This window comes from Eucyclogobius newberryi, unplaced genomic scaffold, assembly GCF_026437365.1.
Source record: "Eucyclogobius newberryi isolate DKJ021-1_F unplaced genomic scaffold, fEucNew1.0.hap1 SCAF_141, whole genome shotgun sequence".
Classification (NCBI taxonomy): domain Eukaryota; kingdom Metazoa; phylum Chordata; class Actinopteri; order Gobiiformes; family Gobiidae; genus Eucyclogobius; species Eucyclogobius newberryi.
The window spans coordinates 25001-49228 of record NW_027315770.1 but is presented as its reverse complement, the minus strand read 5'-3'; the positions used below and the strand labels follow the sequence as shown (position 1 = coordinate 49228).

The 24228-nt window shown below is 48.7% G+C and overlaps 1 protein-coding gene across 3 annotated transcripts in view; it reads right to left on the bottom strand.

Annotated features, from left to right (window-relative positions):
* Positions 1–23784, bottom strand: part of LOC140360163 (arrestin red cell) — a 34314-nt gene extending 10530 nt beyond the window's left edge. For 2 of the 3 annotated variants that reach the window (XM_072445408.1, XM_072445410.1), the window contains exons 1-11: positions 23542–23784; positions 18905–18935; positions 17405–17465; positions 14124–14168; positions 13657–13754; positions 11834–11932; positions 9278–9337; positions 6439–6506; positions 2967–3102; positions 2775–2859; positions 222–294 (exon numbers count right to left, since the gene is read on the bottom strand). In XM_072445408.1, the coding sequence (XP_072301509.1) occupies positions 222–294; positions 2775–2859; positions 2967–3102; positions 6439–6506; positions 9278–9337; positions 11834–11932; positions 13657–13754; positions 14124–14168; positions 17405–17465; positions 18905–18935; positions 23542–23567 (782 nt within the window). In that variant the 5' untranslated portion in view covers positions 23568–23784. The remainder of the gene's footprint in view (positions 1–221; positions 295–2774; positions 2860–2966; positions 3103–6438; positions 6507–9277; positions 9338–11833; positions 11933–13656; positions 13755–14123; positions 14169–17404; positions 17466–18904; positions 18936–23541) is intronic. The other variant, XM_072445409.1, reaches the window with a different exon arrangement.
* Positions 23785–24228: the final 444 nt, after the last annotated feature.

Here is a 24228-nt window from a genome sequence, read left to right as displayed (position 1 = left end):
GAAACACACGCTGTACATTAGGTTGCTATGGAAACACACGCTGTACATTAGGTCGCTATGGAAACACACGCTGTACATTAGGTCGCTATGGAAACACACGCTTTACATTAGGTCGCTATGGAAACACACGCTTTACATTAGGTCGCTATGGAAACACAGTTTGGATTGAAGTATGTAGTGTGTTGTAGTATTTTTGTGTATAAAGTATTTGAAATACTCACTCTGCCTCGAGCTGAGCCACAGGACATTTGTACTGCGCAGTACTGAAGAGGCAGATGTCTGCGTACTGACGTACTGAAACACACAAGTACTGTTACTACAGAGTACTGCAGTAATGACATCCCGTTACTACAATACTACACAGAGTACTGCAGTAATGACATCCCGTTACTGCAATACTACACAGAGTACTGCAGTAATGACATCCCGTTACTGCAATACTACACAGAGTACTGCAGTAATGACATCCCGTTACTACAACAATACTACACAGAGTACTGCAGTAATGACATCCCGTTACAATACTACACAGTACTGCAGTAATGACATCCCATTACAATACTACACAGTACTGCAGTAATGACATCCCGTTACTACAATACTACACAGAGTACTGCAGTAATGACATCCCGTTACAATACTACACAGAGTACTGCAGTAATGACATCCCGTTACTACAATACTACACAGAGTACTGCAGTAATGACATCCCGTTACAATACTACACAGAGTACTGCAGTAATGACATCCCGTTACTACAACAATACTACACAGTACTGCAGTAATGACATCCCGTTACAATACTACACAGTACTGCAGTAATGACATCCCATTACAATACTACACAGAGTACTGCAGTAATGACATCCCGTTACTACAATACTACACAGAGTACTGCAGTAATGACATCCCGTTACTACAATACTACACAGAGTACTGCAGTAATGACATCCCGTTACTACAACAATACTACACAGAGTACTGCAGTAATGACATCCCGTTACTACAATACTACACAGAGTACTGCAGTAGTGACATCCCGTTACTACAACAATACTACACAGAGTACTGCAGTAGTGACATCCCGTTACTACAATACTACACAGTTAGTTATGGGGCAGTTTTTAACAGAAGAAAAGACCAGAGGGAAATACATAAAAATAAACGTAAATAAACTAAAGTACACGGATGTCAGCAGCGTCCTCCAGGGGGCAGCGAAGCACCCAACAAAAAGAACTTTGACATGAAATAAAATGTCCCTATCTTTTCCATTTGTTTTAATAAACATTTTTTATAAATCACACATTTTTACCACTCTGAGGTGTGTCTTTAGAGCTTTATACACTCTGAGGTGTGTCTTTAGAGCTTTATACACTCTGAGGTGTGTCTTTAGAGCTTTATACACTCTAAGGTGTGTCTTTAGAGCTTTATACACTCTGAGGTGTGTCTTTAGAGCTTTAAACACTCTGACGTGTGTCTTTAGAGCTTCATAACACTCTAAGGTGTGTCTTTAGAGCTTTATACACTCTAAGGTGTGTCTTTAGAGCTTTATACACTCTGAGGTGTGTCTTTAGAGCTTTATACACTCTGAGGTGTGTCTTTAGAGCTTTATACACTCTGAGGTGTGTCTTTAGAGCTTTATACACTCTGAGGTGTGTCTTTAGAGCTTTATACCACTCTGAGGTGTGTCTTTAGAGCTTTATACACTCTGAGGTGTGTCTTTAGAGCTTTATACACTCTGAGGTGTGTCTTTAGAGCTTTATATCACTCTGAGATGTGTCTTTAGAGCTTTATACACTCTGAGGTGTGTCTTTAGAGCTTTATACCACTCTGAGATGTGTCTTTAGAGCTTTATACACTCTGAGGTGTGTCTTTAGAGCTTTATACACTCTGAGGTGTGTCTTTAGAGCTTTATACACTCTGAGGTGTGTCTTTAGAGCTTTATACACTCTGAGGTGTGTCTTTAGAGCTTTCTGTGATAAGTCTAGATAAGTCTAAATGTTGTGCCCCCTCGTGTTCATCTCACTCCAGAGCCTATGATGGATTTGAAGGTCAGGGTTCCTCAGAGTGGTTCATCAGGTCTAGAACACTGTAGAAGGAGATATCGCCCCCTGGTGTAGAAGGCGATATCGCCCCCTGGTGTAGAAGGCGATATCGCCCCCTGGTGTAGAAGGAGATATCGCCCCCTGGTGTAGAAGGCGATATCGCCCCCTGGTGTAGAAGGCGATATCGCCCCCTGGTGTAGAAGGAGATATCGCCCCCTGGTGTAGAAGGCGATATCGCCCCCTGGTGTAGAAGGCGATATCGCCCCCTGGTGTAGAAGGCGATATCGCCCCCTGGTGTAGAAGGCGATATCGCCCCCTGGTGTAGAAGGCGATATCGCCCCCTGGTGTAGAAGGCGATATCGCCCCCTGGTGTAGAAGGAGATATCGCCCCCTGGTGTAGAAGGAGATATCGCCCCCTGGTGTAGAAGGAGATATCGCCCCCTGGTGTAGAAGGCGATATCGCCCCCTGGTGTAGAAGGCGATATCGCCCCCTGGTGTAGAAGGCGATATCGCCCCCTGGTGTAGAAGGCGATATCGCCCCCTGGTGTAGAAGGCGATATCGCCCCCTGGTGTAGAAGGCGATATCGCCCCCTGGTGTAGAAGGAGATATCGCCCCCTGGTGTAGAAGGCGATATCGCCCCCTGGTGTAGAAGGAGATATCGCCCCCTGGTGTAGAAGGCGATATCGCCTTACTGGTGGAGCAGATTCAATTCTCATGTTCTTTTGCACCTGATATTTTCACTCTCTTCACCGTCTTGGTGGAGTTATTCGTGACGTGGACGTTGACGCTGATTGGTTCTCCGTGATAGTACAACTGCAACAGAGAAAGAACTGCTTTAGAGCCGCTTTAAAACGGCTTTAGAGCCGCTTTAAAACGTTTTTTAACAGATTTTGAGCGGCTTTAAAGCGGTCAGGACTCACCTCTTTGTCCAGCGAGGCCTCGAGGTGCAGAGAGCGGTCAGACATGAGGAAGCTGCGCGTGGTTTCCACCATCGGCTGTGGCCCTGGTTTCTCTGGAGCGTACTGCACTTTACGAATCACCAGACGCACAGAGTTCCTACACACAAAGCACACGTTACACACAAAGTACACGTTACACACAAAGCACAGTTACACACAAAGCACACGTTACACACAAAGTACACGTTACACACAAAGCACAGTTACACACAAAGCACACGTTACACACAAAGCACACGTTACACACAAAGTACACGTTACACACAAAGCACAGTTACACACAAAGCACACGTTACACACAAAGCACACGTTACACACAAAGTACACGTTACACACAAAGTACACGTTACACACAAAGCACACGTTACACACAAAGCACACGTTACACACAAAGTACACGTTACACACAAAGCACAGTTACACACAAAGCACAGGTTACACACAAAGCACAGGTTACACACAAAGCACAGGTTACACACAAAGCACAGTTACACACAAAGCACACGTTACACACAAAGCACACGTTACACACAAAGCACAGGTTACACACAAAGCACACGTTACACACAAAGCACAGGTTACACACAAAGCACAGGTTACACACAAAGCACAGGTTACACACAAAGCACACGTTACACACAAAGCACACGTTACACACAAAGCACACGTTACACACAAAGCACACGTTACACACAAAGCACACGTTACACACAAAGCACACGTCACACACAAAGCACACGTCACACACAAAGCACACGTCACACACAAAGCACACGTTACACACAAAGCACAGGTTACACACAAAGCACAGGTTACACACAAAGCACAGTTACACACAAAGCACACGTTACACACAAAGCACACGTTACACACAAAGCACACGTCACACACAAAGCACACGTCACACACAAAGCACACGTCACACACAAAGCACACGTCACACACAAAGCACACGTTACACACAAAGCACAGGTTACACACAAAGCACAGGTTACACACAAAGCACAGTTACACATAAAGCACACGTTACACACAAAGCACACGTTACACACAAAGCACACGTTACACACAAAGCACAGTTACACACAAAGCACAGTTACACACAAAGCAGTTACACACAAAGCACAGTTACACACAAAGCACAGTTACGCACAAAGCACACGTTACACACAAAGCACAGTTACACACAAAGCACAGTTACACACAAAGCACAGTTACACACAAAGCACAGGTTACACACAAAGCACAGGTTACACATAAAGCACACGTTACACACAAAGCACACGTTACACACAAAGCACAGGTTACACACAAAGCACAGGTTACACACAAAGCACAGTTACACACAAAGCACAGTTACACACAAAGCACAGTTACACACAAAGCACAGTTACACACAAAGCACAGTTACACACAAAGCACAGTTACACACAAAGCACAGTTACACCCACAATATTTAGTGATGTTTGATTAGAAATACAATGATAAAGTTTATTAGAGGCAGAAATAAAAAAAAATGGATAAAGAACTCAGGGAACTGAACCCAGGACCTTCTGGCTGTGAGGCGGAACTGAATCTGAACCCAGGACCTTCTGGCTGTGAGGTGGAACTGAACCCAGGACCTTCTGGCTGTGAGGTGGAACTGAACCCAGGACCTTCTGGCTGTGAGGTGGAACTGAACCCAGGACCTTCTGGCTGTGAGGTGGAACTGAACCCAGGACCTTCTGTCTGAGGTGGAACTGAACCCAGGATCTTCTGTCTGAGGTGGAACTGAACCCAGGACCTTCTGGCTGAAAGGTGGAACTGAACCCAGGACCTTCTGGCTGTGAGGTGGAACTGAACCCAGGACCTTCTGTCTGTGAGGTGGAACTGAACCCAGGACCTTCTGTCTGTGAGGTGGAACTGAACGCAGGACCTTCTGGCTGTGAGGTGGAACTGAACGCAGGACCTTCTGGCTGTGAGGTGGAACTGGAACTGAACCCAGGACCTTCTGACTGTGAGGTGGAACTGAACCTGAACCCAGGACCTTCTGGCTGTGAGGTGGAACTGAACCTAGGACCTTCTGGCTGTGAGGTGGAACTGAACCCAGGACCTTCTGTCTGAGGTGGAACTGAACCCAGGACCTTCTGGCTGAGGTGGAACTGAACCCAGGACCTTCTGTCTGTGAGGCGGAACTGAACCCAGGACCTTCTGTCTGTGAGGCGGAACTGAACCCAGGACCTTCTGTCTGTGAGGCGGAACTGAACCCAGGACCTTCTGTCTGTGAGGCGGAACTGAACCCAGGACCTTCTGGCTGTGAGGTGGAACTGAACCCAGGAGATTCTGGCTGTGAGGTGGAACTGAACCCAGGACCTTCTGGCTGTGAGGTGGAACTGAACCCAGGAGATTCTGGCTGTGAGGTGGAACTGAACCCAGGACCTTCTGTCTGTGAGGTGGAACTGAACCCAGGACCTTCTGGCTGTGAGGTGGAACTGAACCCAGGACCTTCTGGCTGTGAGGTAGAACTGAACCCAGGACCTTCTGGCTGTGAGGTAGAACTGAACCCAGGACCTTCTGGCTGTGAGGTAGAACTGAACCCAGGACCTTCTGGCTGTGAGGTGGAACTGAACCCAGGACCTTCTGGCTGTGAGGTGGAACTGAACCCAGGACCTTCTGGCTGTGAGGTGGAACTGAACCCAGGACCTTCTGGCTGTGAGGTGGAACTGAACCCAGGACCTTCTGGCTGTGAGGTGGAACTGAACCCAGGACCTTCTGGCTGTGAGGTGGAACTGAACCCAGGACCTTCTGGCTGTGAGGTGGAACTGAACCCAGGACCTTCTGGCTGTGAGGTGGAACTGAACCCAGGACCTTCTGGCTGTGAGGTGGAACTGAACCCAGGACCTTCTGTCTGAGGTGGAACTGAACCCAGGACCTTCTGTCTGAGGTGGAACTGAACCCAGGACCTTCTGGCTGTGAGGTGGAACTGAACCCAGGACCTTCTGTCTGTGAGGTGGAACTGAACCCAGGACCTTCTGTCTGTGAGGTGGAACTGAACCCAGGACCTTCTGTCTGTGAGGTGGAACTGAACCCAGGACCTTCTGTCTGTGAGGTGGAACTGAACCCAGGACCTTCTGGCTGTGAGGTGGAACTGAACCCAGGACCTTCTGGCTGTGAGGTGGAACTGAACCCAGGACCTTCTGTCTGTGAGGTGGAACTGAACCCAGGACCTTCTGTCTGTGAGGTGGAACTGAACCCAGGACCTTCTGTCTGTGAGGTGGAACTGAACCCAGGACCTTCTGTCTGTGAGGTGGAACTGAACCCAGGACCTTCTGGCTGTGAGGTGGAACTGAACCCAGGACCTTCTGGCTGTGAGGTGGAACTGAACCCAGGACCTTCTGGCTGTGAGGTGGAACTGAACCCAGGACCTTCTGGCTTTGGAGGACTAAACACTGACCTCTTGTGGATCTTCTCTTCTATCGACTTGGCACAAAACGCTCTGATCTCAAAGTCCACTCCACACGCCTGAGACGAGGAAGAAGAGGAGAGGAAGAGGAAGAAGAGGAGAGGAAGAGGAGGAGAGGAAGAGGAGGAGAGGAAGAGGAGGAAGAAGAGGAGAGGAAGAGGAAGAAGAGGAGAGGAAGAGGAAGAAGAGGAGAGGAAGAGGAGGAGAGGAAGAGGAGGAAGAAGAGGAGAGGAAGAGGAAGAAGAGGAGAGGAAGAGGAAGAAGAGGAGAGGAAGAGGAAGAAGAGGAGAGGAAGAGGAAGAAGAGGAGAGGAAGAGGAGGAGAGGAAGAGGAGGAAGAAGAGGAGAGGAAGAGGAAGAGAGGAGGAGGAAGAAGGAAAGGAGGAAGAAGAGGTCAGACATTATTCTGAATATTCCTCTTTAACAAAAATAAGAATAAGAATAAAAAGGACATCAAAGTGTTGTTTCCCGACTAAAACACATAATATACATTATATTACAAATACATGAAGTTCTTTTATTTTACAGGAAAGTCACTGAGTCTAAAGAAGATAAAAGTACAACGCTCAGAATGATGCAGTATAAATACACGATTATATTCTCTCTGGTGGTACTCATCAGTGACGAGGGAGCTACAGACACTAACAACAGGATGTCTATGGTCGTGACAGAGCTGTAAGGGTAACAAAGAAGATGGCTACAGACACTAACAACAGGATGTCTATGGTCGTGACAGAGCTGTAAGGGTAACAAAGAAGATGGCTACAGACACTAACAACAGGATGTCTATGGTCGTGACAGAGATGTAAGGGTAACAAAGAAGATGGCTACAGACACTAACAACAGGATGTCTATGGTCGTGACAGAGCTGTAAGGGTAACAAAGAAGATGGCTACAGACACTAACAACAGGATGTCTATGGTTGTGACAGAGCTGTAAGGGTAACAAAGAAGATGGCTACAGACACTAACAACAGGATGTCTATGGTCGTGACAGAGCTGTAAGGGTAACAAAGAAGATGGCTACAGACACTAACAACAGGATGTCTATGGTCGTGACAGAGATGTAAGGGTAACAAAGAAGATGGCTACAGACACTAACAACAGGATGTCTATGGTCGTGACAGAGCTGTAAGGGTAACAAAGAAGATGGCTACAGACACTAACAACAGGATGTCTATGGTCGTGACAGAGCTGTAAGGGTAACAAAGAAGATGGCTACAGACACTAACAACAGGATGTCTATGGTCGTGACAGAGCTGTAAGGGTAACAAAGATGGCTACAGACACTAACAACAGGATGTCTATGGTTGTGACAGAGCTGTAGGGGTAACAAAGAAGATGGCTACAGACACTAACAACAGGATGTCTATGGTCGTGACAGAGCTGTAAGGGTAACAAAGAAGATGGCTACAGACACTAACAACAGGATGTCTATGGTCGTGACAGAGCTGTAAGGGTAACAAAGATGGCTACAGACACTAACAACAGGATGTCTATGGTTGTGACAGAGCTGTAAGGGTAACAAAGAAGATGGCTACAGACACTAACAACAGGATGTCTATGGTCGTGACAGAGCTGTAAGGGTAACAAAGAAGATGGCTACAGACACTAACAACAGGATGTCTATGGTCGTGACAGAGCTGTAAGGGTAGCAAAGAAGATGGCTACAGACACTAACAACAGGATGTCTATGGTTGTGACAGAGATGTAAGGGTAACAAAGAAGATGGCTACAGACACTAACAACAGAATGTCTATGGTCGTGACAGAGCTGTAAGGGTAACAAAGAAGATGGCCACAGACACTAACAACAGAATGTCTATGGTCGTGACAGAGCTGTAAGGGTAACAAAGAAGATGGCCACAGACACTAACAACAGGATGTCTATGGTCGTGACAGAGCTGTAAGGGTAACAAAGAAGATGGCTACAGACACTAACAACAGGATGTCTATGGTCGTGACAGAGCTGTAAGGGTAACAAAGAAGATGGCTACAGACACTAACAACAGGATGTCTATGGTCGTGACAGAGATGTAAGGGTAACAAAGAAGATGGCTACAGACACTAACAACAGGATGTCTATGGTCGTGACAGAGCTGTAAGGGTAACAAAGAAGATGGCTACAGACACTAACAACAGGATGTCTATGGTTGTGACAGAGCTGTAAGGGTAACAAAGAAGATGGCTACAGACACTAACAGGATGTCTATGGTCGTGACAGAGCTGTAAGGGTAACAAAGAAGATGGCTACAGACACTAACAACAGGATGTCTATGGTCGTGACAGAGATGTAAGGGTAACAAAGAAGATGGCTACAGACACTAACAACAGGATGTCTATGGTCGTGACAGAGCTGTAAGGGTAACAAAGAAGATGGCTACAGACACTAACAACAGGATGTCTATGGTCGTGACAGAGCTGTAAGGGTAACAAAGAAGATGGCTACAGACACTAACAACAGGATGTCTATGGTCGTGACAGAGCTGTAAGGGTAACAAAGATGGCTACAGACACTAACAACAGGATGTCTATGGTTGTGACAGAGCTGTATGAAATGACTTTTGTATCAAACACATGAAAACGAAAGTGTTTTATTCATCTTTTTGACTGAAGAAGATGTGAAGATGTGTCACTGTCACAGGCCAGAGAGTAGCAGTAGCAGCAGCAGCAGTAGTAGCAGCAATAGCAATAGCAGTAGTAGCAATAGTAGTAGTAGCAATAGCAGTAGTAGTAGTAGCAGTTGCAGCAGTAGCAATAGCAATAGCAATAGCAATAGCAATAGCAGTAGAAGCAGTTGCAGCAGTAGCAGTAGCAGTAGCAGTATTCTTACTTTGCCGGTGTCTTCAGGTCCAGGCTGCAGAGTCACTGAACACGGGAGATTCTGAGGAATCTACAACAAAAAACAGGTCAAATATTATGGCAGTAGTATCAGCAGTAGTATTTGTAGTATTTGCAGTACTCACAGTAAAGTAAAAAGGATGAGCGTGTTGGCAGTAGTAGTATTTGCAGTAGTATTTGTAGTATTTGCAGTACTCACAGTAAAGTAAAAAGGATGCACGTGTTGGCAGTAGTAGTATTTGCAGTAGTATTTGTAGTATTTGCAGTACTCACAGTAAAGTAAAAAGGATGCACGTGTTGGCAGTAGTAGTATTTGCAGTAGTATTTGTAGTATTTGCAGTACTCACAGTAAAGTAAAAAGGATGCACGTGTTGGCAGTAGTAGTATTTGCAGTAGTATTTGTAGTATTTGCAGTACTCACAGTAAAGTAAAAAGGATGCACGTGTTGGCAGTAGTAGTATTTGCAGTAGTATTTGCAGTACTCACAGTAAAGTAAAAAGGATGAGCGTGTTGGCAGTAGTTTTTGTAGTATTTGCAGTACTCACAGTAAGGTAAAAAGGATGCGCGTGTTGGCAGTAGTAGTATTTGCAGTAGTTTTTGTAGTATTTGCAGTACTCACAGTAAAGTAAAAAGGATGCGCGTGTTGGCAGTAGTAGTATTTGCAGTAGTATTTGTAGTATTTGCAGTACTCACAGTAAAGTAAATAGGATGCGCGTGTTGGCAGTAGTAGTATTTGCAGTAGTATTTGCAGTACTCACAGTAAAGTAAAAAGGATGAGCGTGTTGGCAGTAGTTTTTGTAGTATTTGCAGTACTCACAGTAAGGTAAAAAGGATGCGCGTGTTGGCAGTAGTAGTATTTGCAGTAGTTTTTGTAGTATTTGCAGTACTCACAGTAAAGTAAAAAGGATGCGCGTGTTGGCAGTAGTAGTATTTGCAGTAGTATTTGTAGTATTTGCAGTACTCACAGTAAAGTAAAAAGGATGAGCGTGTTGGCAGTAGTAGTATTTGCAGTAGTATTTGTAGTATTTGCAGTACTCACAGTAAAGTAAATAGGATGCGCGTGTTGGCAGTAGTATTTGGAGTACAATTTGTAGTATTTGCAGTACTCACAGTAAAGTAAAAAGGATGAGCGTGTTGGCAGTAGTAGTATTTGCAGTAGTTTTTGTAGTATTTGCAGTTCTCACAGTAAAGTAAAAAGGATGAGCGTGTTGGCAGTAGTAGTATTTGCAGTAGTATTTGTAGTATTTGCAGTACTCACAGTAAAGTAAATAGGATGCGCGTGTTGGCAGTAGTATTTGGAGTACAATTTGCAGTACTCACAGTAAAGTAAAAAGGATGCGCGTGTTGGCAGTAGTAGTATTTGCAGTAGTTTTTGTAGTATTTGCAGTACTCACAGTAAAGTAAAAAGGATGCGCGTGTTGGCAGTAGTAGTATTTGCAGTAGTATTTGTAGTATTTGCAGTACTCACAGTAAAGTAAAAAGGATGAGCGTGTTGGCAGTAGTAGTTTTTGTAGTATTTGCAGTACTCACAGTAAAGTAAAAAGGATGCGTGTGTTGGCAGTAGTAGTATTTGCAGTAGTATTTGTAGTATTTGCAGTACTCACAGTAAAGTAAAAAGGATGAGCGTGTTGGCAGTAGTAGTATTTGCAGTAGTATTTGTAGTATTTGCAGTACTCACAGTAAAGTAAAAAGGATGCGCGTGTTGGCAGTAGTAGTATTTGCAGTAGTATTTGTAGTATTTGCAGTACTCACAGTAAAGTAAAAAGGATGCGCGTGTTGGCAGTAGTAGTATTTGCAGTAGTATTTGTAGTATTTGCAGTACTCACAGTAAAGTAAAAAGGATGCGCGTGTTGGCAGTAGTAGTATTTGCAGTAGTTTTTGTAGTATTTGCAGTACTCACAGTAAAGTAAAAAGGATGCGCGTGTTGGCAGTAGTAGTATTTGCAGTAGTTTTTGTAGTATTTGCAGTACTCACAGTAAAGTAAAAAGGATGCGTGTGTTGGCAGTAGTAGTATTTGCAGTAGTATTTGTAGTATTTGCAGTACTCACAGTAAAGTAAAAAGGATGAGCGTGTTGGCAGTAGTAGTATTTGCAGTAGTATTTGTAGTATTTGCAGTACTCACAGTAAAGTAAAAAGGATGCGCGTGTTGGCAGTAGTAGTATTTGCAGTAGTATTTGTAGTATTTGCAGTACTCACAGTAAAGTAAAAAGGATGCGCGTGTTGGCAGTAGTAGTATTTGCAGTAGTATTTGTAGTATTTGCAGTACTCACAGTAAAGTAAAAAGGATGCGCGTGTTGGCAGTAGTAGTATTTGCAGTAGTATTTGTAGTATTTGCAGTACTCACAGTAAAGTAAAAAGGATGCGCGTGTTGGCAGTAGTAGTATTTGCAGTAGTATTTGTAGTATTTGCAGTACTCACAGTAAAGTAAAAAGGATGCGCGTGTTGGCAGTAGTAGTATTTGCAGTAGTATTTGCAGTACTCACAGTAAAGTAAAAAGGATGCGCGTGTTGGCAGTAGTAGTATTTGCAGTAGTATTTGCAGTACTCACAGTAAAGTAAAAAGGATGCGCGTGTTGGCCCAGTTTCTTGAGCAGTCGTTCCTGGAGGCGACTGTTTGGTTTTCTTTCCTCTGGAACTGGAGGAAACGCCTGGAACCACAAACACATCAGTGTGGCGCCCCCTGCTGGTGGAGGCCCCTGCTGGTAGAGGCCCCTGCTGGTAGAGGCCCCTGCTGGTAGAGGCCCCTGCTGGTAGAGGCCCCTGCTGGTGTCTGTGTGGTGGAGCCCCCTGCTGGTGTCTGTATGGTGGAGCCCCCTGCTGGTGTCTGTGTGGTGGAGCCCCCTGCTGGTGTCTGTGTGGTGGAGCCCCCTGCTGGTGTCTGTATGGTGGAGCCCCCTGCTGGTGTCTGTGTGGTGGAGCCCCCTGCTGGTGTCTGTGTGGTGGAGCCCCCTGCTGGTGTCTGTGTGGTGGAGCCCCCTGCTGGTGTCTGTGTGGTGGAGCCCCCTGCTGGTGTCTGTGTGGTGGAGCCCCCTGCTGGTGTCTGTGTGGTGGAGCCCCCTGCTGGTGTCTGTGTGGTGGAGCCCCCTGCTGGTGTCTGTGTGGTGGAGCCCCCTGCTGGTGTCTGTGTGGTGGAGCCCCCTGCTGGTGTCTGTGTGGTGGAGCCCCCTGCTGGTGTCTGTGTGGTGGAGCCCCCTGCTGGTGTCTGTATGGTGGAGCCCCCTGCTGGTGTCTGTGTGGTGGAGCCCCCTGCTGGTGTCTGTGTGGTGGAGCCCCCTGCTGGTGTCTGTGTGGTGGAGCCCCCTGCTGGTGTCTGTGTGGTGGAGCCCCCTGCTGGTGTCTGTGTGGTGGAGCCCCCTGCTGGTGTCTGTATGGTGGAGCCCCCTGCTGGTGTCTGTATGGTGGAGCCCCCTGCTGGTGTCTGTATGGTGGAGCCCCCTGCTGGTGTCTGTGTGGTGGAGCCCCCTGCTGGTGTCTGTGTGGTGGAGCCCCCTGCTGGTGTCTGTGTGGTGGAGCCCCCTGCTGGTGTCTGTGTGGTGGAGCCCCCTGCTGGTGTCTGTATGGTGGAGCCCCCTGCTGGTGTCTGTGTGGTGGAGCCCCCTGCTGGTGTCTGTGTGGTGGAGCCCCCTGCTGGTGTCTGTATGGTGGAGCCCCCTGCTGGTGTCTGTATGGTGGAGCCCCCTGCTGGTGTCTGTATGGTGGAGCCCCCTGCTGGTGTCTGTATGGTGGAGCCCCCTGCTGGTGTCTGTATGGTGGAGCCCCCTGCTGGTGTCTGTGTGGTGGAGCCCCCTGCTGGTGTCTGTGTGGTGGAGCCCCCTGCTGGTGTCTGTGTGGTGGAGCCCCCTGCTGGTGTCTGTGTGGTGGAGCCCCCTGCTGGTGTCTGTATGGTGGAGCCCCCTGCTGGTGTCTGTATGGTAGAGCCCCCTGCTGGTGTCTGTATGGTGGAGCCCCCTGCTGGTGTCTGTATGGTGGAGCCCCCTGCTGGTGTCTGTGTGGTGGAGCCCCCTGCTGGTGTCTGTATGGTGGAGCCCCCTGCTGGTGTCTGTATGGTGGAGCCCCCTGCTGGTGTCTGTATGGTGGAGCCCCCTGCTGGTGTCTGTATGGTGGAGCCCCCTGCTGGTGTCTGTGTGGTGGAGCCCCCTGCTGGTGTCTGTATGGTGGAGCCCTCTGCTGGTGTCTGTATGGTGGAGCCCCCTGCTGGTGTCTGTATGGTGGAGCCCCCTGCTGGTGTCTGTGTGGTGGAGCCCCCTGCTGGTGTCTGTATGGTGGAGCCCCCTGCTGGTGTCTGTGTGGTGGAGCCCCCTGCTGGTGTCTGTATGGTGGAGCCCTCTGCTGGTGTCTGTATGGTGGAGCCCCCTGCTGGTGGAGCTTTTACCTGAAAAGTGGAGATGTAAAGGTCTTTTCTGAACGACAAACCGAGAACGTCCAAATCCTCCCGACCATAACGGAACGCACAGGTCAGCGTCACAAAGACTAGGAGACGAGAAGAGGAGTTAGGAGGCGAGAGGAGGAGACGAGAGAGGAGGAGAGAGAGGAGGAGGAGACGAGAGAAAGAGAGAAGAGGAGGAGTTAGGAGGCGAGAGGAGGAGACGAGAGAGAGGAAGAGAGAAGAGGAGTTAGGAGGCGAGAGGAGGAGACGAGAGAGGAGGAGGAGACGAGAGAGGAAGAGAGAAGAGGAGGAGTTAGGAGGCGAGAGGAGGAGACGAGAGAGGAGGAGAGAGAGGAAGAGAGAAGAGGAGTTAGGAGGCGAGAGGAGGAGACGAGAGGAGGAGAGAGAGGAAGAGTTAGGAGGCGAGAGGGAGAGAGGGAGAGAGGGAGAGAGAAAGAGAGAGACCCTTGTACCTTTGCGATCCTTGAGATATTCAGGATCCACCAGAATGACTCCATCTGAGGAAAACATAGTTTTAAAGATCAACAGCATCTGAAAAGAGTGAGAAAGAGTGAGAAGATGAGTGAGGGAAAAGAGGAGTGAGAAAAGAGTGTGTAAAGAAGGAGAAGGGAGGAGAGAAGGAGTGAGAAAAGAGTGTGTAAAGAAGGAGAAGGGAGGAGAGAAGGAGTGAGAAAAGAGTGTGTAAAGAAGGAGAAGGGAGGAGAGAAGGAGTGAGAAGAGTGTGTAAAGAAGGAGAAGGGAGGAAAGAAGGAGTGAGAAAAGAGTGTGTAAAGAAGGAGAAGGGAGGAGAGAAGGAGTGAGAAAAGAGTGTGTAAAGAAAGAGAAGGGAGGAGAGAAGGAGTGAGAAAAGAGTGTGTAAAGAAGGAGAAGGGAGGAGAGAAGGAGTGAGAAAAGAGTGTGTAAAGAAAGAGAAGGGAGGAGAGAAGGAGTGAGAAGAGTGTGTAAAGAAGGAGAAGGGAGGAGAGAAGGAGTGAGAAAAGAGTGTGTAAAGAAGGAGAAGGGAGGAAAGAAGGAGTGAGAAAAGAGTGTGTAAAGAAAGAGAAGGGAGGAGAGAAGGAGTGAGAAAAGAGTGTGTAAAGAAAGAGAAGGGAGGAGAGAAGGAGTGAGAAAAGAGTGTGTAAAGAAAGAGAAGGGAGGAGAGAAGGAGTGAGAAAAGAGTGTGTAAAGAAAGAGAAGGGAGGAGAGAAGGAGTGAGAAAAGAGTGTGTAAAGAAGGAGAAGGGAGGAGAGAAGGAGTGAGAAAAGAGTGGGTAAAGAAAGAGAAGGGAGGAGAGAAGGAGTGAGAAAAGAGTGTGTAAAGAAAGAGAAGGGAGGAGAGAAGGAGTGAGAAAAGAGTGTGTAAAGAAGGAGAAGGGAGGAGAGAAGGAGTGAGAAAAGAGTGGGTAAAGAAAGAGAAGGGAGGAGAGAAGGAGTGAGAAAAGAGTGTGTAAAGAAGGAGAAGGGAGGAGAGAAGGAGTGAGAAAAGAGTGTGTAAAGAAGGAGAAGGGAGGAGAGAAGGAGTGAGAAAAGAGTGTGTAAAGAAGGAGAAGGGAGGAGAGAAGGAGTGAGAAGAGTGTGTAAAGAAGGAGAAGGGAGGAGAGAAGGAGTGAGAAGAGTGTGTAAAGAAGGAGAAGGGAGGAGAGAAGGAGTGAGAAGAGTGTGTAAAGAAGGAGAAGGGAGGAGAGAAGGAGTGAGAAAAGAGTGTGTAAAGAAGGAGAAGGGAGGAGAGAAGGAGTGAGAGAAGGAGAAGGGAGGAGAGAAGGAGTGAGAAGAGTGTGTAAAGAAGGAGAAGGGAGGAGAGAAGGAGTGAGAAAAGAGTGTGTAAAGAAGGAGAAGGGAGAAGAGAAGGAGTGAGAAAAGAGTGTGTAAAGAAGGAGAAGGGAGGAGAGAAGGAGTGAGAAAAGAGTGTGTAAAGAAGGAGAAGGGAGGAGAGAAGGAGTGAGAAAAGAGTGTGTAAAGAAGGAGAAGGGAGGAGAGAAGGAGTGAGAAAAGAGTGTGTAAAGAAGGAGAAGGGAGGAGAGAAGGAGTGAGAAAAGAGTGTGTAAAGAAAGAGAAGGGAGGAGAGAAGGAGTGAGAAGAGTGTGTAAAGAAGGAGAAGGGAGGAGAGAAGGAGTGAGAAAAGAGTGTGTAAAGAAAGAGAAGGGAGGAGAGAAGGAGTGAGAAAAGAGTGTGTAAAGAAGGAGAAGGGAGGAGAGAAGGAGTGAGAAAAGAGTGTGTAAAGAAGGAGAAGGGAGGAGAGAAGGAGTGAGAAAAGAGTGTGTAAAGAAGGAGAAGGGAGGAGAGAAGGAGTGAGAAGAGTGTGTAAAGAAGGAGAAGGGAGGAGAGAAGGAGTGAGAAAAGAGTGTGTAAAGAAGGAGAAGGGAGGAGAGAAGGAGTGAGAAAAGAGTGTGTAAAGAAGGAGAAGGGAGGAGAGAAGGAGTGAGAAAAGAGTGTGTAAAGAAGGAGAAGGGAGGAGAGAAGGAGTGAGAAAAGAGTGTGTAAAGAAGGAGAAGGGAGGAGAGAAGGAGTGAGAGAAGGAGAAGGGAGGAGAGAAGGAGTGAGAAAAGAGTGTGTAAAGAAGGAGAAGGGAGGAGAGAAGGAGTGAGAAGAGTGTGTAAAGGAGAAGGGAGGAGAGAAGGAGTGAGAAAAGAGTGTGTAAAGAAGGAGAAGGGAGGAGAGAAGGAGTGAGAAAAGAGTGTGTAAAGAAGGAGAAGGGAGGAGAGAAGGAGTGAGAAAAGAGTGTGTAAAGAAGGAGAAGGGAGGAGAGAAGGAGTGAGAAAAGAGTGTGTAAAGAAGGAGAAGGGAGGAGAGAAGGAGTGAGAAAAGAGTGTGTAAAGAAGGAGAAGGGAGGAGAGAAGGAGTGAGAAAAGAGTGTGTAAAGAAGGAGAAGGGAGGAGAGAAGGAGTGAGAAAAGAGTGTGTAAAGAAGGAGAAGGGAGGAGAGAAGGAGTGAGAAAAGAGTGTGTAAAGAAAGAGAAGGGAGGAGAGAAGGAGTGAGAAGAGTGTGTAAAGAAGGAGAAGGGAGGAGAGAAGGAGTGAGAAGAGTGTGTAAAGAAGGAGAAGGGAGGAGAGAAGGAGTGAGAAAAGAGTGTGTAAAGAAGGAGAAGGGAGGAGAGAAGGAGTGAGAAAAGAGTGTGTAAAGAAGGAGAAGGGAGGAGAGAAGGAGTGAGAGAAGGAGAAGGGAGGAGAGAAGGAGTGAGAAAAGAGTGTGTAAAGAAGGAGAAGGGAGGAGAGAAGGAGTGAGAAAAGAGTGTGTAAAGAAGGAGAAGGGAGAAGAGAAGGAGTGAGAAAAGAGTGTGTAAAGAAGGAGAAGGGAGGAGAGAAGGAGTGAGAAAAGAGTGTGTAAAGAAGGAGAAGGGAGGAGAGAAGGAGTGAGAAAAGAGTGTGTAAAGAAGGAGAAGGGAGGAGAGAAGGAGTGAGAAAAGAGTGTGTAAAGAAAGAGAAGGGAGGAGAGAAGGAGTGAGAAAAGAGTGTGTAAAGAAAGAGAAGGGAGGAGAGAAGGAGTGAGAAAAGAGTGTGTAAAGAAAGAGAAGGGAGGAGAGAAGGAGTGAGAAAAGAGTGTGTAAAGAAGGAGAAGGGAGGAGAGAAGGAGTGAGAAAAGAGTGTGTAAAGAAGGAGAAGGGAGGAGAGAAGGAGTGAGAAAAGAGTGTGTAAAGAAGGAGAAGGGAGGAGAGAAGGAGTGAGAAAAGAGTGTGTAAAGAAGGAGAAGGGAGGAGAGAAGGAGTGAGAAAAGAGTGTGTAAAGAAGGAGAAGGGAGGAGAGAAGGAGCAGTCGTACCAACAGGGTCCACATGGTCCAGGTGGTCCACAAAGTCCCTCTTCCCCAGGTAAACAGTCACCTGTGCACACAGACCACGCCTTTAACATGTGATCACTGTTACATGTCACATGTCTGACTCCTCATACGTGTCACCCGACTCGTCATACGTGTTACTTGTTTACATGACTCGTCATACGTGTTACTTGTTTACATGACTCGTCATACGTGTTACATGTTTACATGACTCGTCATACGTGTTACATGTTTACATGACTCGTCATACGTGTTACTTGTTTACATGACTCGTCATACGTGTTACATGTTTACATGACTCGTCATACGTGTTACATGTTTACATGACTCGTCATACGCGTTACATGTTTACATGACTCGTCATACGCGTTACTTGTTTACATGACTCGTCATACGCGTTACATGTTTACATGACTCGTCATACGCGTTGCGTGTTTACATGACTCGTCATACGTGTTGCGTGTTTACATGACTCGTCATACGTGTTGCGTGTTTACATGACTCGTCATACGTGTTGCGTGTTTACATGACTCGTCATACATGTTAACATGACTCGTCATACGTGTTACATGTTTACATGACTCGTCATACGTGTTACATGTTTACATGACTCGTCATACGTGTTACTTGTTTACATGATTCGTCATACGTGTTACATGTTTACATGACTCGTCATACGTGTTACATGTTTACATGACTCGTCTTACGTGTTACGTGTTTACATGACTCGTCATACGTGTTACGTGTTTACATGACTCGTCATACGTGTTACGTGTTTACATGACTCGTCATACGTGTTACGTGTTTACATGACTCGTCATACGTGTTACATGTTTACATGACTCGTCATACGTGTTACATGTTTACATGACTCGTCATACGTGTTACTTGTTTACATGACTCGTCATACGTGTTACATGTTTACATGACTCGTCATACGTGTTACTTGTTTACATGACTCGTCATACGTGTTATATGTTTACATGACTCGTCATACGTGTTACGTGTTTACATGACTCGTCATACGTGTTACGTGTTTACATGACTTGTCATACGTGTTACGTGTTTACATGACTCGTCATACGTGTTACGTGTTTACATGACTCGTCATACGTGTTACATGTTTACATGACTCGTCATACGTGTTACGTGTTTACATGACTCGTCATACGTGTTACATGTTTACATGACTCGTCATACGTGTTACATGTTTACATGACTCGTCATACGTGTTACATGTTTACATGACTCGTCATACGTGTTACATGTTTACATGACTCGTCATACGTGTTACATGTTTACATGACTCGTCATACGTGTTACATGTTTACATGACTCGTCATACGTGTTACATGTTTACATGACTCGTCATACGTGTTACATGTTTACATGACTCGTCATACGTGTTACATGTTTACATGACTCGTCATACGTGTTACATGTTTACATGACTCGTCATACGTGTTACATGTTTACATGACTCACCTTACAGTTGGGGCTGGACTTCTTGAAAACTCTGAAACAGGAAACACAGAGTTAAAGAGGTCATGCAGAACAGGAAATGGACAGGAAGTGACACAAGGCCATTTCCTGTCAGCTTCAAACTCAAACCAGGAAGTACTCCGGCCCCCCAGGCCTCCCCGGGCCCCGGGTCACATACGACAGACTCTAGGACGTCTCATTAGTCTGAAGAAGTGCGTCACATGATCCTTGGGGGCCAATCGGAGCGCAGCCGGGTCAAGTTCAGACAAGTGCAGAGCCTCAGCTGTGCAACACAACAAACGCACGACAAACACGCCACAGACGCACGACAAACACGCCACAGACGCACGACAAACGCACAACAGACGCACGACAAACACGCCACAGACGCACGACAAACGCACAACAGACGCGCCAGACGCGCCACAGACGCACGACAAACACGCCACAGACGCACCACAGACGCACGACAAACGCACAACAGACGCGCCAGACGTGCCACAGACGCACGACAGACGCGCCACAGACGCACGACAGACACGCCACAGACGCACGACTGAGTTCAGGCTGAAAGTTCAGACCGAAATCAAGTTTTTAGTTTGACACAGTTTGAGTCGTAAACATATTTGTGTTGATAAAACGCCAAATGCATCAAGTCAGAACGGGTCAGAACGGGTCAGAACGGGACTGAGCGCTTTGAGTCAGGAAGTGTTAAAATGACCAAAGAGAGAAGCTTAAATGTGGAAAGTGTGAAAGAGGAAGTGACCGAGAACAGGAAGTTTGAGCAAAAGTTCATTTGTGTCAAAATAAAACCACAAACACTGTTCGGCTCCTCCTCTGAGACTGTGGCAGAGCCGTTAGGCTCCTCCTCTGAGTGCATCCATGTGACCTCTGACCTCCAGGCTGAGGTCAGAGGTCACACACGATCCATGTGACCGGTCAAACATAACAGACTTCAGATTGGACTAAACATTTGTCCCAGTTTGAGCGTTTGTGTAAAGTTTATACTTGTACTTCCTGTTGGACACAAGCACAAACATGATCCACATCAATCACACAATAATACCATCAAACACCTTTATTGACGTCGCACCCATGACGTCACACTGATGTCGCACCCATGACGTCACACCGATGACGTCACACCGATGACGTCACACCGATGACGTCACACCGATGACGTCACACCGATGACGTCGCACCCATGACGTCACACCGATGACGTCGCACCGATGACGTCGCACCCATGACGTCACACCGATGACGTCGCACCGATGACGTCGCACCCATGACGTCACACCGATGACGTCGCACCCATGACGTCACACCGATGACGTCACACCGATGACGTCACACCGATGACGTCACACCGATGACGTCACACCGATGACGTCACACCGATGACGTCGCACCGATGACGTCGCACCCATGACGTCACACCGATGACGTCGCACCGATGACGTCGCACCCATGACGTCACACTGATGTCGCACCCATGACGTCACACCGATGACGTCACACCGATGACGTCACACCGATGACGTCACACCGATGACGTCACACCGATGACGTCGCACCCATGACGTCGCACTGACGTCGCACCCATGACGTCACACCGATGACGTCGCACCCATGACGTCACACCGATGACGTCGCACCCATGACGTCGCACTGACGTCACACCGATGACGTCGCACCCATGACGTCGCACCCATGACGTCGCACCCACGACGTCACACCCACGACGTCACACTGACGTCGCACCCATGACGTCGCACCCATGACGTCGCACCCATGACGTCGCACCCACGACGTCACACCCACGACGTCACACTGACGTCGCACCCATGACGTCACACTGACGTCGCACCCATGACGTCACACCGATGACGTCACACCGATGACGTCACACCGATGACGTCGCACCCACGACGTCACACCCACGACGTCACACCGACGACGTCGCACCCACGACGTCGCACCCATGACGTCACACCGATGACGTCACACCGATGACGTCACACCGATGACGTCGCACCGATGACGTCGCACCCATGACGTCGCACCCACGACGTCGCACCCACGACGTCGCACCCACGACGTCGCACCCACGACGTCGCACCCACAACGTCGCACCCACAACGTCGCACCCATGACGTCGCACCCATGACGTCGCACCCACGACGTCACACCGACGACGTCGCACCCACGACGTCGCACCCATGACGTCACACCGATGACGTCACACCGATGACGTCACACCGATGACGTCGCACCGATGACGTCGCACCCATGACGTCGCACCCACGACGTCGCACCCACGACGTCGCACCCACGACGTCGCACCCACGACGTCGCACCCACAACGTCGCACCCACAACGTCGCACCCATGACGTCGCACCCATGACGTCGCACCCACGACGTCACACCGATGACGTCGCACCCACGACGTCACACCCACGACGTCACAGAGGGACTCCACTTCCTGTCATTTTAAAATCTTATTTTTCAACATTTATTCACAAACTGTACTTTAAAGGAATTATGGAAGATTTTTTGGCACCAAGTCTAAGTCTCATTTCCTGGTGGCGTTTGGCATTCACATGTCAATCATAGGATGCACCTCCTGCACACCTGCAGCCTCGTTGGCTCCTCCCCATAGCAGCAGTTTCCATGGCTGCACATGCGTGGTTGATACGAGTATGTCTAAGCGCATGGATCTATCATAATATAGTTCCCTCGGTGTACAGGACACAGGCTTTTAGATGCCATGGGTACGGGCCGACTAGCTTTGGCATTCTCCGGACCACGGCTCGGCAGCCAATCAGAGCCAAGCACACATATTTTATCGACCAATCAGCGCGCAGCATGCAAATTTTCACTTGTAAACAGTAAGCTGTCATGGCGGACTATCGTCAAGCGCTTCCCGGCCCAATTTAATAATAAATCTTAGAAAAAAGGGAATATTATTAATAAAATGACCGTCCACATTTCAAAATACCTCGTTCAAAACCATCTAAAGCCTGGACACTGAAGAGGACGGTTTCAGGCGCCGCTCGAGCGAGCGCGGTTATCTTAATACCTAGCGGTATCTTTTGAGCATGGAGGGGGCCCGCTGGAGCATGGGGGCCCGCTGGAGCATGGGGGGCCCGCTGGAGCATGGGGGCCCGCTGGAGCATGGGGGGCCCGCTGGAGCATGGGGGCCCGCTGGAGCATGGGGGCCCGCTGGAGCATGGGGGGCCCGCTGGAGCATGGGGGGCCCGCTGAAGCATGGGGGGCCCGCTGGAGCATGGGGGGCCCGCTGGAGCATGGGGGGCCCGCTGGAGCATGGGGGCCCGCTGTAGCATGGGGGGCCCGCTGGAGCATGGGGGCCCGCTGTAGCATGGGGGCCCGCTGGAGCATGGGGGGCCCGCTGGAGCATGGGGGCCCGCTGGAGCATGGGGGGCCCGCTGAAGCATGGGGGGCCCGCTGAAGCATGGGGGGCCCGCTGAAGCATGGGGGGCCCGCTGAAGCATGGGGGGCCCAGAATATTTATGAAAACATTCAAGGAGTTCGACATTTAGATTTAATAATGTATTTATGTTTTCGAGTGCGTTTAGTCCAGACGAACAGCATTTGAGCTTTAAAACAGTTTAAAACAGTTTAAAACAGTTTTAAACAGTTTTAAACAGTTTTAAACAAACAGTTTTAAACAGTTTAAAACAGTTTAAAACAGTTTTAAACAGTTGGGACAGAGCGGTCACTGTGCTGGACCTTCAGTAGAACCAGCTCCAGGAGCTTTAGTCCAGTTTGACACGCGCTCATTTCACATGTTCTTATGATCGTGAAACCCGCTTTAAGTGTGTTCGTCCTGGGTGCGCTGTGGGGCCCTGTAGGACGCCTCGTAGGGCCCCCCTAGGACGCCTCGTAGGGCCCCCCTAGGACGCCTCGTAGGGCCCCCCGGCCCGGGGGAGAAAAGCCCACGCACTGTGCCCTCACAGCCAATTAGAGCCCACCAGAGCGCGCGGCCGAATCACTGTTTACGAGATTTCCACTTGAGCTCCGCGCACAGACACGAAGCTGAGGCGGAATATAAAGTGTCATAAACACGTCTTTAATTCGGCTGAGAGCGAGAGCCATAAACACGGACACATTTCACCACAAGCACACGACTTTAGTGAAGCGTCCTGGCTGTCATGTCCGCCCCCTCGGCTCTTGTTTGGACACAGGAGTCAGTGCAGTCTGGCTCAGTGTTGTTCACCTCATCCCACGCGCGTGGCCGTGACAGAGCACATTAATGACGCTGTGAGCGGCTCATGAAGGACGGGTTTTTGCACTAAACGTGACATTTGTTTCCGCTGAAGGCTGTTAGCCGCCTGTGGCTAACCCCGCCCTGCTAACACCAAACTCACTCCAAACTCTGGCGTTTTACCGCTCGACTCTCACACTTAGGCTCATTTCCTGCGGCGGCGGGAGACGCAAAGTGCTTTTACTGTCGTGTCGCTCCGTCACACGCGGCGTGTGCGTCTTCATCTTTGCACAATCGCTAAAAAAGCGTCGCTTCTCACCGCAGTGACCAGACGCCAGAGCACTGCACATCCGCAAGTGCGTGAAGCTAATGCTAAGCTAAGGCTAAGCTAACTAGCCGCTAGCCGCTTACCTGGTGCCCTGCGCCTTGTCGCCCATCTCCGCGGCGGCGAAGAGCGGCCACAAAGATCCAACAGAACGAGCCGAGAGCGCGCTTCAGAGCGAGGTCGTGTCCCGGGCAGCTGTGCTCAGAGTCCGGCCGTCCATCCACCGAGTCCCGAGCCTTCTGTGAGCCGTGCGAGCCTCCGGAACTGCGGCTGCTGCGGCTGAAGCGGCCAACGACAGAGACAGAGCGCTTCCTCCTGCGAACAGCGCACACACCGCGCAGCTCCTCCGCCTCACGCCGTGTGTCCGTCCCACTGTGACTGTGTCCGTCCCCCGTGACCACCGCGCTGTCCCGCTCTGCCGTGTCCCGCTCCGTGACCACCGCGCTGTCCCGCTCTGCCGTGTCCCGCTCCGTGTCCCGCTCTGTCCCGCTCTGCCGTGTCCCGCTTTATGTCCCCTTCTGTGCCGCTGGACATCAGATTTGCGTAGATTCAAATGCGCGGGACATTTGCATCGGCAGAGACGCAGCTGAACAAACACGCGCGGGACTTAGACACAAACTGTCTTCTTATGTTATTATATTATTCTGATATTTACTTGTCATTTGTCTTCTCACAGCCGGCTAAAGTGCACCATGGGACTGTCACTGAGCTCGCCTCGCCGCAGATCTGACCTGTAACTTGTTTAGTCTGTATTGAACACATATATATATATA